The 17,175-nt window shown below is 27.7% G+C and overlaps 1 protein-coding gene across 1 annotated transcript; it reads left to right on the top strand.

Annotated features, from left to right (window-relative positions):
* The first annotated feature begins 1,695 nt into the window (after positions 1–1,695).
* On the top strand, positions 1,696–15,288 carry LOC145837059 (ubiquitin carboxyl-terminal hydrolase 7-like). The gene is made up of 13 exons (XM_082944825.1): positions 1,696–3,201; positions 5,786–5,956; positions 6,426–6,560; positions 8,043–8,147; positions 8,826–8,976; positions 9,958–10,167; positions 11,349–11,660; positions 12,292–12,426; positions 12,826–13,017; positions 13,184–13,342; positions 13,876–14,070; positions 14,299–14,382; positions 14,569–15,288. The coding sequence occupies exons 1-13, from the start codon at positions 1,832–1,834 to the stop codon at positions 14,677–14,679; spliced, it is 3,330 nt and encodes a 1,109-aa protein (XP_082800951.1). The 5' UTR covers positions 1,696–1,831; the 3' UTR covers positions 14,680–15,288.
* The last annotated feature ends 1,887 nt before the right edge of the window (positions 15,289–17,175 follow it).

Below are 17,175 nucleotides of genomic sequence, written 5' to 3'. Positions count from 1 at the left end.
GTGCTTGACTCAATTTAGATTCAGGTATGCCCATCATAAATTTTTTTTTAAAGGCGGCATATATGAAAATGACACTTAGCTTTCAAAGTATGTTTGTGGCTTAAAGCGCAGCGGCATTGACTTTGAAATATCCTGGGAAGTTATAAAAAGAGCACAACCTATAGCTGACGGTAATAGCCTGATATGTAGGCTGTGTCTCAAAGAAGCGACAGCCGTTGCATACGCACTGAAAGACAAAAGGTGCTTAAAAAAAAGAAGCAAGTTTGTATTGTCCTGTAGACATGGCATGAATTTTCATTCCTACTCAAAAAATCCATTATATCTTTTATATGATGCAAGACAAGTTTATCCTTATGTGGGAAAAGGTCAAGTTAAAAAAAAGTGTAGTAACATAAACAATTTTATTAAACATTTTTCTTATATTTTATAGATATATATTCATAAGAAGAAATCCATTACAGCACCAAAGGCATAATTTTGTAAAAGACTTTAGGAACAAATTTTAATATGGACACCACATCATTCCTAAATTGTTAACAAATGCTTAATTATAAGTTGAATTTGCTAAATAGAATAGAATATAAATGTTAAGTGTCAAATAAATCACATATAAATACTTATAAAGATAAAATATACTTATTATTAAAACTAGTAAAAATTTTTTACAAGTTATATTAATTTATATAAATTTAACTCCTTTTTTTAATATATGTTTAGTTTAGTCTTTTGTTAATTTATAAATAAATATTGTTAAAAGTGGGAAAGTCCCCAGTCTGCTTTAAACTAGAAGCAATATCAAAAAACAGCCATTATAGTAAGTATATTTGGTACCTCTTGTTTCTTTACAACCTCTTGTATCTCTACGCACTTTTTCTGTGGACACAATGTGCGTAAATAGGCGAGAGGTTACTGTATACTTATGAGCTTATTGAGGAAATAAAATAATATTTTAAAGGAAATAAAAGTTTGATGATAATTTTGAATATATAGAATATCTGTTTACTAAAATAAGTATTACTGATACAAGTACTAAACATAATTATAAAAGTTTAGCTCTATTATTTACAACAGCTAAATATTTTGATAATGATAAAGAAAAGCATAAGATTGCTTTATTTTATTAGTTTTATTTTTAAGACTAAAATTTAAACTTAATTTTAAGCAAGAGTAAAGCGAACAATTAGTTTGCTAACTAAAATATGTTGTAAAAGGTAACGTGTTATTTGGGAAGAAGTTAACTTAACTTATTTTCAAATATTTCAGAGGCATTTTTTTCCTAGTTAAAAAATAAATATTAAAACTCTAATTTTGTTACACCTATAGTTACATTATTAAATTTAATCAACTTTTTAGTTAATAAAATTCCCTAAAAATTGAAAACATTATTTTTAATTTGTTTTTTTTGTGTTTTCAATTATGTCTCATTTTAAAAAGTGGTTTTGTGTTTGTCTCTTACTAATTGGTGCGAAAATTATTTTTTCAATAGTCAAGTTTTACAATTTAATTGTGCAAGTATATGTATATTTTTTCATTCCCTTATATTTTATTGAAGTACAATATAAACTGTTTTTACTAGGGTTTGTATTCATAATAGTTATAATTAAACTCTTGAAGCTAATTTATTGTGGCTTTTTGATTAAAGTCTAGATATGTTTAAGTAATTATTTAAGAAATATTGTTCAATTTTGCAGATGATTTTATGAGTATTTAAATTTTATTAACATTTACTGCAGCCATTGGGCATATTAATACTAAACACTCTAAAACTTCTAATACTCAAAGAGGCGGAAAAGTTTCTGATCAAAACTCATCATTAAGTAAAGACAATCATATGGAAGACAACAAAACAGCTCAAGACTCTCCAATCACTCCAATGGTTGATGAAACTAACGAAAGCGAGATTAAAATGGAAACCGAAGAGCCACCAAACAACCCTTCAGACCTGACAGTGACCAATGGAAACAGCTCAACCGCTGTTGAAGAGTCAAAAATGGAGGATATGACAGACGATGAGTTTGGTTATTACAGGTCTGAAGCTACATTTAAGTTTACAGTACCTGATTTTCACAAGCTGTCCGAGTCAGTCACCAGCCCTTCTACTTATGTAAGAGGGCTACCCTGGAAAATCTTGGTAATGCCAAGGCCAGGTCACGACAATCGAACTAAAAACCTTGGATATTTTTTACAATGTAATGCTGAAAATGAGTCCACTTCATGGTCTTGTCATGGTTCTGCAGAACTTCGTATTTTACCTGCCAAGGAAGGTGTGGAAATGATAGAAAAGAAAATTGATCACATTTTCTATTGTAAAGAAAATGATTGGGGCTTTAGCACATTTATGTCTTGGAATGATGTTACCAACCCTGAAAAGGGTTACATATCTTCAGATAAAAAAGTAACTTTTGAAGTTCATGTTTTTGCTGATGCTCCCCATGGCCTTGCTTGGGACAGTAGAAAGCTTACTGGTCATATTGGCCTTAAAAACCAAGGAGCAACCTGCTACATGAACAGTTTGCTTCAAACATTGTTTTTCACTAATAAGTTCAGAAAAGCTGTATATCAGCTACCTACTGAAAATGATGACTCATCAAAAAGTGTCTCACTTGCTCTTCAAAGAGTCTTTTATGAGCTTCAATACAATGATAAACCAGTGGGAACTAAAAAGTTAACAAAGTCTTTTGGCTGGGAAACATTAGATTCATTCATGCAACATGACGTACAAGAGTTGTCCAGAGTACTACTCGATAATGTAGATCACAAAATGAAAGGAACCAGTGTAGATGGCATGGTAAATAAGCTTTTAGAAGGAAAAACTAAATCTTATGTAAGATGCAAAAATGTGGATTACATTTCTACTCGTGAAGAGTCATTTTTAGATGTTCCACTTGTAGTAAAAGGACAAAAAGATGTTATTGAGTCATTCAGGACTTACGTAAAGCCTGATATTCTTGATGGAGAAAATAAGTTTGATGCTGGTGATTATGGCATGCAAGATGCTGAAAAGGGTATCATATTCAAAAAGTTTCCTCCAGTCCTCCATCTACTGCTGCTGAGGTTTCAATATGATCCAGATACAGACATGTATGGAAAAATCAATGATAGATTTGAGTTTCCAGAAGAATTAAACCTTGACGAGTTTTTGGAAACTCCAGATCCAAATGAGCCAGCTTTGTACACTCTTCATGCAATTTTAGTGCACAGGTATTTTTGACAATCTTTGTATTATACTATTGAAAAGGAAGTTATAGTATTTACTTAAGGTATTATTTTATGTATTTTTCATACATATGTTAGTTTTTTAAGAATCAATAAAACAATCTCTTTGAATAGTTTAAACATCCAAAGTAATTTTATTTATACTGTTGTATACTCCTTTAAAGCATTTTGAGTATAATATTAGCGCTTGAAAAACTTATTTTCATGTACTATAATTTTAACTCAAATTTACTCACTATAAAAAAGTAGTTTTCTAGTAGCGTTGTAAATATAATCACATAATGTAAATCTTGCTTAAAGTTCTAGAAATATGTTAATGCATAGAGAGTACTAAGGTAAAGTAGATAGTAGGATTATAAAAAAAATTTACTAATAAAAACTAACTTAAATATTATTATTTTAAACTTTAAAGAGTGTTGACTTGGTACTACTCATTATGATAAATACTAAAGCAAGTTATTAATGGATACTAGTTTGAAATCATACTATTTTCAAAATAATTACTAAAACTGAAACATTGTCAATTATTTTGAAATTGAAATAATTTTCTTTAAAATTCTAAACCTAAAAGTTTTTGTTTTTAAATATCTCAAAATCTACGTTGAGTTTTGTTATCGTGTAAAAAATATGGATAATTAAGATGAATTAAGTCTTTAAAGTAGGACAAACATGGAAAAATAAAGGTCTTGTATGTTGAGTATTCTTTTGTTTATTCATAAAAAAGTATGGTTTAAAAATTCTATTGTAAATTATAAGATAAATGTTTAGGTTTTGCTTTATAGCATCTTTATAACTACTTTTAAATTTACTAGTTCCCCTCCTTTTTGTGAATGATCATCTTAAAGATTTTTTTAAATGACCTTTATTTTAAAATTATTTTTATTGACTGTTTGCTACTTTCTTTTCATTCTTTGTTAAACTCAAGAAATTTACATTATTACTTACATTATAAAATAATTGTCTACCATTTTTGCTAGATTAGATAATTGGATTTCAAAAATTATTCTTAATAACTTATAAAAATTATGACACAATTTGTATAACAAAGTTTTACTAGAACAATTGTCATAATTTTAATTAATTGCTGTGATGATAAAAAATGTTAAAAGATAAAATGAAAACAAAAATTTAGTAATCTGTTATAAAAAATTATAACAAAAATTTTTATAGTCAAAATACTACAAAAGTAGTCAACACTAAAAAATATAAATTAAAAAGTTTTAAATAATATTTTAATGCTTAAATATATTTAATTTATTAAGCAGCACTTCCCAAGTTATTAATGTCTTATAAATTTATCAAGAAAAAATAATTATGTTATGTGTATTTTGAATCCTTTAAGCTGTTCTTTTTATAAAATTTATCTAAAGAAGATTTTATAACCACAAATTAGACTTTTTTAGCCTTTGTTGTAACTTTTCTACATTCTAACTTTAGAGTTCCTGAATTGTGTCTCTAAAATAGTTTTGGAGTATAATGAAGTTAAAGAGAATGATTAAAAACTTGAAACTTTATGAAGTCTTATAAGAATACGAAAATATATATTGTTGGGGTTAAAATTTTCAATATGTGAGGGTTTTATCAACATTAGATCAGTGTTGCTACAAAGTCAGGAAAAAAAAAACTCAGGAACAAATGTGAATTTTTAAATAAAGAATTCAAGATATTTGATATAAACATGCTCTTATAAGAAAGTTTATCATCACTAAAAACTGCATTTTGCTTATATTGTTTTCTGAAAAGTATAGCTTTTGCAATAATCTTTTTTTCAGGGTCTAATTGAATATTTGGATTGAATTGAAAATTTTCAAGATTTTTGTTATGTGTTTTTGAATTTGTTAAGAATTTGATTTAAAAAAGTCAGGAATTTTTTTTCAGCTTGATCTTTGACAACCCTGTTAGATTCTTGTAGAAAATTGTTTTAATTTCTTAACATAAACATAATAAAAGACAGTATAATTAAAATTATAAAGATTAAACTAATTTTTAGTTTCTATAATGTTGATAACAAAACATTCAAAGCCTTACTGTAACTTTCTGTTAACTTTTAAAATTAGACTGATATAGGCTGCATAACGTGAAAACCCTGTAAAACGTTAACTATGAACTACTACCATCAGTATAACAATTTATTATAAAACAAATTAATTTGGTACAACTAAGCAATCTTGATTTTTTTAATTTTCAAGGCAGGTGTTGGCAAACTGAGACCTGCCAAATTAAATTTTATGGCTCACAGTGTCTTTTTCCTGAAAAATTACTTATGCAAAATAGCAGTTAATTGCTTTTTCATTATAAAATCAACGATATGTTTTATTGCTTGTGACTTAACTCTGCTGCCTACATTGTATTTGTTTCATCATGAATTTGATCTTTAGTTTTAATTAAAATTATATTGTTAAAGGTACTGAGGTTCGTAAAGATCTTTTTTTAGTAAATCTGACCAGTTTCTGATTAGTAATAAAACTAAATTTTATTTTAAAGTAAAATACGAACTTTGATAATTACTTATTCGTAAAACTAGTATGTTAACCGGCATTGTGACAAAATCTAATGATTTTTATTTCAGCGGAGACAACCACGGTGGCCACTACGTCGCGTTCCTCAACCCGAAAGGCGACGGAAAATGGTTCAAGTTCGACGACGACGTCGTGTCCAAGTGTTCCAAGAAGGAAGCTTTCGTGGGAAGCTTCGGAGGCACAGGCGACGAATCGTTTGTTGGAAGAAGCTCAACAAATGCGTTGGTTTGATTATTAAGATAAAACGGATGATAAGTGTGTTATTAGTTTCTGCATGTTGTGTCTTACGACTTATTTCTAAATAAAACTTTTAAATAACTTTGTAAGCTAGTTAACTTTTAGAGCTTTCTCAAATCCGTTTTAAGTATAAAATATCCTTCATGATTTTTAATTCAACTAAATCTTGTTTACATCTGCTTGGTTTGAATTTTTATTTAATAAATTAGATGTTAGAAGTAGCAATTTTATTTCAAGACTATGTTGTTTTAATTATTTTGTATCTTTTCTCACGCTTTTAAAATTGTAATTAAGTATGTGATATTGAAAGTTCTATTGTAGTTTGAATGATAATTTTTATATTTAGTTGTACAACTTTTTGTTTTATAAAGTCAAGTCTGTTCTTGATAATAACAAATACATATACTCTAAAAAGCTATAAATTAAAGATTGTTCATTTTAAAATTTATATAGCTACATGTTGGTGTATGTGCACAAAAACCAGCTGGAAGATGTGTTGTGCCCGGTCACTGACAGCGATATACCTGAGCAACTCATGACCAGGTTAACTGAAGAGAAGAAACTTGAAGCCTTCCGTCGCAAAGAAAGGTATTTCAATATTTTGTGAATAGAATCTATGTGTTTCAAATATTTGTAACTTTTGTTGTGTATGGCTAGGTTTTAGATTTATATTGAATAGTTTTGAAAAACTTAAGTTTATTAAAATATAATTAAACTTTTTTTTCATTGTTTCTTAATTATTTATAAAGGCTGATGATTATATAATAAAAGCTATATTATATATGGTGATTGAAATATTAAAAACGATGTATAAAAAGCCTTATGTTGGTTGTCAAATTTTCATTAGTGTAATACTTTATTTAAAAAAAGTACTTGCAATAATTTTAACTAACAATTTAAATTACAATATACCAAAAATCTATGGACTTTTATTATTCTATCAAAAAATTTACAAATTTACTTCCGTTTATATAATATAAAAGTCACTAAGAAAATAGTACATCTTATAAATAAAAATTAACATCTACTAAATTTTAAAAACAAATCATAAAAAATAGGTTTTACTATAAATAAGCGTTTAAGGGCATAAGGGGGTCCGACATTTTTTTTTACTTAAAATAACATTGGATCTTATATGAAAGCTTGAAGTACAAAATACAAGTCAGTTGTTATAGAATAAAAAAATCTTATTTAACTTTTGAGATATTGTAATTTTTATAAAACGTTTCCGATACAAACGTATGGACCGCAAGTTTTTCGGTTCAATTTTCGTAGAAAGTTAAAAAATCACTAAAAATCCATCTTCTCCTTCATTTTTAAGCTAGAGACCTCAAACTTTCAGAAAATGTTCCTTTTATATTTTAAAAGACTTTGAATGTTGGAATTTAAAAAAAAATTAAAAAGGAAAATTTTAGATAAAAAAACAAAAAAAATAGGTAGTTTTTTTTTAATAAAAACTTTATTTTCGGAAATTGAAAAAATTCCTGCTTTCAATATTTTTAAAATTTAATAGTACACTTTCTGTGAAAATTTGAAGAAGATTGTTAAAAAAAAGAAGGAGGAGATAGGTTTTTAGTGAAATGGTCTTTTTTCGCGTTTTTAGTTTGCGTTTTTTATAAGGAACCTATTGAGGTCACTAACTTTGATCTCTCATATCTCAAAAATTACTTTGAGTTTTTTAAAGCGGTTAAAAATGTCTGATAGCTCAAATAAAACTCTATAAAATAAGATCAACTTGTAAAAATCAAGGTGGATACCCCTATGCCCTTAATTTATTAAGACTTTTTTTCTTGATTAAAATAAAAATGAGTTGTCATTTAATTCGAAATTAAAACTGCTATATAAATTCTTTGAAGTTGATATTTTCTGAGTGGCCTAAACCTGGTATGGCCTTAACTAATGTTGGCTTAAATAATCTTTTAAATGGAAAACATAATTTTTATATTTGTTATAAATGAGTATTTAAATATTTAAAAATAAATTTTAATGTTATATTGTAATCTGGAATTCATTAAAGTATAAAACAATTTCCTCAAAACCAAACTTGATAATTTTAATGTTTTATTTCAGGCAAGAAGCTCACTTTTACATGTCGGTGAACATCATAACTGAAGATTTGTTTTGCGGGCATCAGGGTGAAGACTTGTTCGAGTTTGAAAGGTGCCATTTAACCAGGTGAGTTATAAAAATAGATATTACAAGTTGAAAAATTACCTAATATACAATATTGAAAGTGCTTAACGTATTAAGTATTTTATAGTACTTATTTTGTAATAAATTTTGTGTAAAAGTTTTAGCTGTTAATTATAAAAATACTACTAATTCTTGAAGTCACTTGTTTGTTTGAATAGTTTTTATTTTTAGTATTGTGTGGACCAAGATTTATATAAGTTTAGACCAGGGGTCGGCAAAATGCGGCCCGCGGGCCACATTAAAATTTTTATTCAACTTGTTTAATATACAAAAACACAAAAAATAAAATTTTAGTGTTATATTTAAAAGATATTATATCGCCTAATATTTTTTGTTCAAAAAAATTGTTTTTAAATATTTTTTTTAAAGCACATAAAAAAACGTGCCTTTTTGACCTGCCGACCCCTGGTTTAGACATTCAAAAATTATAATTTGATCTTCCAAAATCTGTATGACTTCCTTATATTTATATTAATGTTTTTTAATAATTTCATTACAGTTAATACTTCCCCTATAAATTTCAGTATTAAAAAAGAATTATGACTTGAACAAGTATATATTACAGAAAAATTTAAAATTAAGACAAACCAAAACTTAAAAGCTTATAGTTTATATCAAACATGCAAAAAAGTAGCTATCATTCAACCAACAATTTTCCAGGCACGTGAAAATATTGAAAACTGCTTCGTACACCGACCTGATGGTGGCCATTTCGAAAGCTTACGGGTATCCGACCAACCAGTTCAGATTGTGGCTCTTCTCGCAGCGGCCCAACAACACGTGGAGGCCCACTCTGCTCGAAATTCCAGAGGTTTTTGTAATTTTGTGTTATAATATACCAATAGTAATGTGAAAAAGATTTTAGAAAAGTTTTTGTCATTGTTTTAAAATAATTAAGGCTTAGATTCGTTTTAAACTCTTAATTTTACAAGTTTTATGTAAGCCTATAACTGTTGGTATTTGTTGTAATCCGTAAAATATAAATTAAAACTTACTAAGAATTTAAATGTTTTTGTTTATGTCTAGTCAAAAAGTGTTTACTGTACTTAGTCTTTGGATAAGTTTAAGCTCATTGTTTGTAAACAATGCAAGTTATATACATATAAAATATGCATTGATGTTTAGCTTAAATTATTATTATATTTAATCTTAATGTAGTATATCAATAATTTTTCGTAAATTGTTAAATAAAAAGTGGTAACATTTGTTATTGATATTACCATAGTTTAAAATTTAAATACAAAGATTATACATTTACGATGACCAAGTGAGTAATTTGCAACAATTTAAATTTGCCTGCAATTAAACTTATTACCTTTCAAAATATCTTGGGTTTGGAAATTAGTTAATAGTTTTTTATTTCTGCTATCGGGTATTATATATTAAATAAAGCTACTTTTTTTTTAATTTTGATTTTATGTTTTTATGTTGATCTATTTTAATTTAAACTGTTTTAAAAGTTTTTGTGTATTTATAGATAGTCATTATAATTAAAACAATACCCTCAGTTTGTCAAATTTAGTTTACTTCAACTTTAAGCTTTTGTTAACTATAGGCGTGAAAACAGTAAATGACAAAAAAGTGTTGTATATATTTGCACTTTAAATCTAGGTTCAACATACAAAGTTGAGCAGCAAGTGACTACATATATACATACATTTTTATATCAAAATATAAACTTTATATCATTTCTTTTTATCATTTCATTATAACGTGTCACAACTGATTATGCTAATTGATGAGTTTACTTTAAAATCTCCACATCTCACGTAAACCATCACCAAACCAACAGTCGGCGTCGAACAAGCCGCTGATCGAGCTGGCCGAGAACGAGAACCCGTGGCACGTGTGGCTCGAGTTCGCCTTGCCCGACGCCGCAACCACTCAGCTTCCGTCGTTCGACAAGCAGGGAGACATCTTGTTGTTCCTGAAAATGTTCAACCCCCGCACCCAGACCATCTCGTACTGCGGCCACCTCACCATTCCCATCGACGGGCCCACCGTGAGTTGATTTGTTTTTGTTCACAAAAACATTAAGTGCTATGAAATGTTTTGTTTGACTGTCAGAAATAAGTAAACATTTGAATTAATTAAAATTATGTTTAATTATATCAAAAAACTTTTATAGTTATTTGTCTTAATTAAAAAAGACTGCTCAATTTACTGAAATGTAAAGAGCTTGTTTAAATTTTATCAAAAGCTATGTATCCAAATATTTAGAAAATAACTAAAGTCTTAATTTACTTGAAAAAATATTTAGCTCAGTTTTTGTTTTGACATGTATAACATAACTAAATCACACAACTTAAAAGAGTTTCATAAGTGTTTGATACAAAATTATTTTTCATTATGTGTAGGATTTAATTGCAATGCCGAACAAAACATGTTGTTACATAAATCCTATACCGTAATGAATGTTATGAATAATACATAATTTATACCTTCATTTTTTATTGGTAAATTGAGTTATAGTGACGTTGCTAACTTAATTTACTGAAATTCCATTCGATATAACTTAAAAAAAAGAGCAATTGGACTTGTTTTCACAGTACTTTTTTTCTTCAACAAAGATTTTTGTAATAGGTTTTTAAGTTTAAAACATATTGGATATTTAAAAGCACAAAATTTTTTAATTATTAGAAGATGTTCTTTTAAAAATATACGTTGTATTTAAAAAAAAACATTACTGATTAGTAGCTAACAAATTTTTCATCTATAGTTACACCATTTAAGTTGAAAAATTTGTAATAAGACGTAGTTAGCATTAAATAAATCAGTAATAATAATTATAGTCTAATTCGGAAACCTTGACTTTTTGATAATTTCATATAAAACTTGAAACGCATGGCAAAGTTCATCATTTCCTCCCATAAAAAAGCTTAAACTCACAATTTTTTTTGTTCTAAAACTATTAATTTTGAGTACCAATTGTTATGAAGGTGAATTTATTTGTTGGCAAAGTATCACTCATGATCACTACAAGTTGAAATGCAACATCAACTTGAAATTTTTAAGATTAAATTTACTTAAAACCATGTCCAAAACTATCAAATATTTTTTCCTTGTTTTTTCACAAAAAACCTGAGTTCACAAAGAGAGCGTATTTGCTTGAATTAAATATATTGCGAGAAATTCTTAATCAATAGATTTGTTTATATTCTATTGACAAAAAAGTCAACAAAGGTCGGCGAAATGGAGGTTTTGCTGCGGAAGCGCGGAGGCCTGCCCGACGACACCCCGCTGCAGGTGTACGAGGAAATATCGTCGGCCGAGGTGCGCCAGATGAAGGAGAAGGGGCGGCAGATGGGCGAGGTCATGGACAAGCTCATGGACGGCAACATCATCGTGTTCCAGCCCGAGTGCGAGGACAAGCCGGACGCTTCTCAGTACTTTTTGGACATTTACTACCGGGTCGATGTGCTCATGTGTGACAAGAACGACCCGGCCGATTCGGGGTTCCTGGTGTCGCTGAACAGGAACTGGAACTACAATCAGGTTGGTTGAGTTTTTTTTTGAGTAAATCAACAGTTTTTTGTGAAATGGTAGTGACTTGTTTAATAAATTACTTTTTAATAAAGAACAAGAAAGTAAGTTTACTTGTATTGATTTTAAAGTTTTTTTGTTAAAAGCTTTAAAGTAAAAACATTATTTTTTTAATAATTTGTTTTTACAAGTAATTTTTTCAAGTTTTTTTAATATTTTTTTTTAATAAAGATAAGTTAAAAAACTAAGTTTTATATAGAGCACAGTCATATGTTGAAATTAAGCTTTGTTTTTGTTGTTAAAAGCACAAACTTTTTCCTTAGTCTTTTATTTCAACAAAGAAATAATATTTTGTTTTTGTTAGCCATCCATTGTAATTAGATTTTTTGTTAATTGTTTATAGAAAATTTCAATTGTTTCTTTTACTTTTTATTTATACTTCAACTTTAATGTTATACAACTACTATATATGTTATTTTGTTACAACAAAGCTAAATTTTTATATTTTGCTTTAAATTCAGTTATGCTCGTAGTAATCTATTAAAGTTAAATTTAGATTTAAAAATTTGCGCCCGAAAAACACAATTAAACCGCCAAATAACAAATATTTGAAAATACAATCACAACATTATTTTTCTCTCAGATGGCGGAGAAAGTGGCTGAGAGGCTGGACACGGACCCGATGATGCTGCAGTTTTTCAAGGTCCAGTCCGTCAGAGACATGGTCGGCGCAGTCATCAGGTCCAATTTCGACGGCCAAGTCAAAGACCTTCTTCAGGTTCGCTGCTTTTTATGCTTTGCTTGATTAAAGGATTTTATTTCGCTTTATAAAAAACAAATTGTTTAATGATCTACTGTATCAGTCTAATTTTACTTTGAAAAAAAGATCCAAAATTTTGCTTTTTAAAATAGATTCTTTCAAAATAACATTTCAAGCCATGTTATAGAACAGTCATATAGAGTTTGAGCTTATACAGCGAATGTATTCATTAAATTTATATAAGCATTAAAAATATAGGTTTAAAATCTAAATATATTGTGTTATACTTTTTACACTTAGGTGTTACTTTTTCTCACAAATACAATGTTAACTCCGCGTACAAAAAACAAAAACTTAATACATTATTTTCAGTCTAATTCATACGTAAACAAGAAATGAACTTCTAACATTTATCAGTTGTACGGCGCTCGCAAGCAGACGAACAGAAGGCTGTACTACCAGCAGCTCACCATGAAGGTCGAGGAGTTCGAAACGAAGAAGGCGTTCCCGTGCCAGTACGTTGAACTCCCCAACAAGGAAGAGGACATGGTCCTCTACCCCAACAAAAACTGCAAAGTGCAAGAACTGTTTGAAGAGTGCAGAAAAAAAGTGTGTTTGTATTTAACTTGAATGTTTGTTTTACAAAAGTTTTGTAGCGTTTTCCAACCAACTAAAATTTTAATACCGCACTTCAAATTATTTAAGTTCAGCAGTTGTTTAAAAAAAACGAGTTGACCAGTTATTTTTTTCAAGCAATATTATTAAAATATTTCAGATCAACATTCCAGAAGACAAGCAAATGAGATTAATGGAAGTAGTTGGCAATAAAATACAGTCAATTGTTTCGCCTGAAAAGACAATTGAAGAACTACTTTCATACACAAATGCTACCAAGACCTTCAGATTAGAAGTTATTCCGGACAGCCAATTAAAGGTTAGCTTTGACTGCTTTGAAATTTAGTTAAACAATATTATTTTTTTTTTTTAGTTTTGATCATTAATACAAAATGTATAGTTTCGTAGTTGATTTACGAGTCTACAATTAAAGAACTCTACCTACCAAGTGCCTTTTCCTACTTATAATTTTGTCTTCTAAACTAATTTACAATAAGTTTTACTGCAAACTAAAGAACAGACTAACAATATTATAAGTCAAGTGTGTTTAAAAAAGATAAACTGTCACTATCTTTAAAGTTAGTTATTTTTAGTATATATTATGATGATGTAAATCATTTGTTGTTTCCAAATTAAACGAGGAAATTTGATTTGAAAACTTGATTTTACTTTTTTTATAGTACTACAGTTTGTTAAAATTTCAATTAAAACTTTTATTTGAATTTTTCGCCAATATGCAAATTGCTGGACAACTCAGAACTTCTGAGTTTCAAGTGAACATTGAAGTTCTACTAAAAAAAATTGTTACAAACTGGAAAATTCATTTTTCAAAGCAACACATTTTTGTTTCAGTTAAACGAGGACGAGGCGCTGATCGGGTGCGTTCATTTTCACAAGGAAATATACAACACGCACGGCATACCCACCCTGGTGAAAGTGAAGACCGGAGAGTCGTTCGCCCACATCAGGGACAGGATACAGAGTTACTTGGAAATTTCGCAGGAAACTTTCGACAAGTACAAGGTGGCCGTCATATTCAACGGACAGGTTGGAATAAAAAGTGTTTTGAAGTTCAAAGTTTAACTTTTATTATATGTTGTTAACTTTATACTTGTAAGTAACTAGTTAAAATTGAGATTTTAAACAATAATAATGTTATGTAAAACAGATCTTGATGTATAAAACATAATCTTGTTACAACATTTAGTTAATTTATTTTAAACTAAACATTAAACATTTAAGTTTGAGTTTTTATTTAACAAAAAAATATTTAAGGTGAAGTACGTACCTGATGACATTGATGATACAATACAAATAAATTTGAAAGAGTTCATGTCTCCTACGCTTTTCTCTAGCTCTGTTAGTCTAACAAAACTCATTATTTTTATTTGATAATGACATTGTTTTATAGTTTTAAACATAGTTACCGTTTTATTATATAAGAGTAAAATTACAAAAGCACAAGACTTAATTTGAACAAACCAACCGAAGCTAGTGAAGTTACTTTTCTGACTCCAAATTTGATTTATTTAAAAATCTTAACAGGACACGAAGCTTTGTACCAAAGCGTGGATCGGACTGGACCACATGAACAAAAAGTCCAGCAGGAGCGCCCGTTTCCTCTACCAGGAAAAACCAATTAAAATCCACAACTGAGTCGACTTCTTTTTATTTTGAATTTTATCTTTTTCTTTCAAAAGCATACTGTGTCAGTGTGTTTCGCTGCGCCTACTATGTTGTTTTTATATAAAAAATGTTTTTGTTAAGTTACATTGTTTCATTTCTCTCTGTTTAATTTTCGCACTAAGTCTCTCACATTAAAAAGCCAGATATTTAAGTTAAATAGATACATTTCAGTTATTAAGTTTTTATTAGTAGACTTAAAAATTTGATTTTTTAATTACTTATACTTATATTTATATTATTATTTTTTAGATAGAAAATAAACTTTCTCTTTTTCGTTCGAATACTTTCATTTACACTGGCATGGTATATATTTCTTTAAGCGGATTTTCTACAGTGGGGCGTACTTTGATTATTTTTCTATATGGCACTATTAAACGATTATTTTAACCAAATTGATATAATGTTTGCCATTTTACGTCTTTAGACCCGTTATGTATTTTTTTACAGCGCTTTAAAGGAACTTGGACATCTAATGTTTTTTGAGGCATGCCTTTTTACTATAACCTATTTTTTGTTACAAGAATTGATTTGTTTTTACTATTTGGCTCTAACTATACATAATAAAACGTTAATGTGGTATTTTGTGAGTCATGGATTTATTTAAAGCTTGTGATGAACATACAGCTAAAGTACTTGTTATAATAATATTTGAAAGTCTGTTAGACACTTGTTTTTGAACTAAAATGATTAAAAATATTCTAAAATAATCTTTTAATTAATTTTTTTAATAATCAAACTAATAAATGGTATATTTATAAGAAAAAAAATCTACTATAAATTAATATTAAAATGAACAAACTAATTTTATTGAGTTTAATTTTTTAACAACTATAAAGTTTGAAAAATATTTCTTTTTGAATATTATCGTGTTTTTACTAAGACTTTAAGAGAAATTAGTTTGTAAAAATTAAAAAATTCAAGCTATGGGATGCCAACATGCACGTTCAATTACGTTAGTTTTTTCTTAAATACAAAACTGATCAATATGATTTAAGGCCCAGGAATTTAGTATGTTATAAAGGGTTGTGAAAATACATCCCTATGAGCTATTACATTAAAAAAACTTTAAAGATTGTCAATCATAAGTATAAAGTATGTTTTCAATTATCATGTTGCTAATCTATGGAAAATGTTTGAAACTAAACGCAGATTAAAGTAGTAATAGGTTGCACCTCTACAATATAAAGTTTTATATTTATAACAGAAATAATCTCTTTGTTTGCTGTAGAAACTGAAAAAAAAAAACGCAAGATAGAACAGCTTGAGGAACTCGAGAATATAACTTGGTCAATTTTTTAATAATTAAACCGGTTTTAGTTTTTTATTACAGGTAAATAATATAAATATTTTATATTGTACTGTTGTTCTTGTATAATACCTGGTTAATTTAAACTAGTTTTATAAACTAACTATGTTGGCAAGAAATAAAGAACTTTCCACGTTAAATGGTTTTATAAATCTTTAAGCACTCCACAACTTTCAATAGCTATAGATTTACTTGAAATGAAAAAAGTTGTTATAAAGTAGCATAGTCATAGCTGCAAAATTTTAAAACTTTTTTTTATATAAAATTTATAAGTAAACATTAAGAGTTTACTATATTTAATTGCATTAATCAAAAAATTGTTCTAACATTTGTAACAACATATAAGATAACGAAAAGAAAATTTAAAAAGTGTATTTATTATACTAGTAAGTTAAATTTCAACTCTTTAATCATATATCTCCGTTAATTATTGTTAGTCGAAGTTTAAATCTGGAATTACATTAGAAACAACAGATACCTTTGAATACACTAAAAATTTGAAAACTTTTTCAACTATTTCTTTCAAATTTTCCGAATATTTTAAATAAGTAGAATCTGTGATTTTCTTAAGCAACAAATTCTTCCAATATAAAAAATACTATTTTACTAACTTTTACCACTTTCACACCTCTGTACACAATAGTAACATTCATTAAAAATATTTACTGTGCGCAGCAAATTCAGTAAAATAGTATTTTTTATATTAGAAGAACTTATTTATAGATACGTTCAAAAACATTTAATACATCAATATTTATAAATTACTTTTAAAATGTTAAGTGTTTTACATATTCAAAAAACAGTAAAAACTCACTATAAAGTAGGTGACAGCTTTTAAAACCTTAAGGGACCAATTAAAATTTTTTAATGGTTTTTTAAAAATCAAGCAAATGTTTTGTTTATAAAAAATATTTTTCTTTCCAAAAAAAAAACCCTTTTACTAAAGTATATTATTCTTTTTTTTACTATAACATAAAAAAAAAACCATTCAAATTTATAAAAAAAAAGAAATCTATTTAACTGTGTCTTGTTAAATCGATTAGCTTAAAAACTTTATTTATGCACATAAAAACACTTCTAAAAATAGCAAAATTTTACAACATGAATTTTGTGAAGAAGTTTAACATTATTATTACAAGTTCATAATACATTAGAATTTA

Source organism: Thalia democratica, chromosome 5 (assembly GCF_965202585.1).
Source record: "Thalia democratica chromosome 5, ktThaDemo2.hap1.1, whole genome shotgun sequence".
Taxonomy (NCBI): domain Eukaryota; kingdom Metazoa; phylum Chordata; class Thaliacea; order Salpida; family Salpidae; genus Thalia; species Thalia democratica.
Note: the sequence above shows the minus strand (reverse complement) of the source record. Positions and strands in the feature narration are given on the sequence as shown.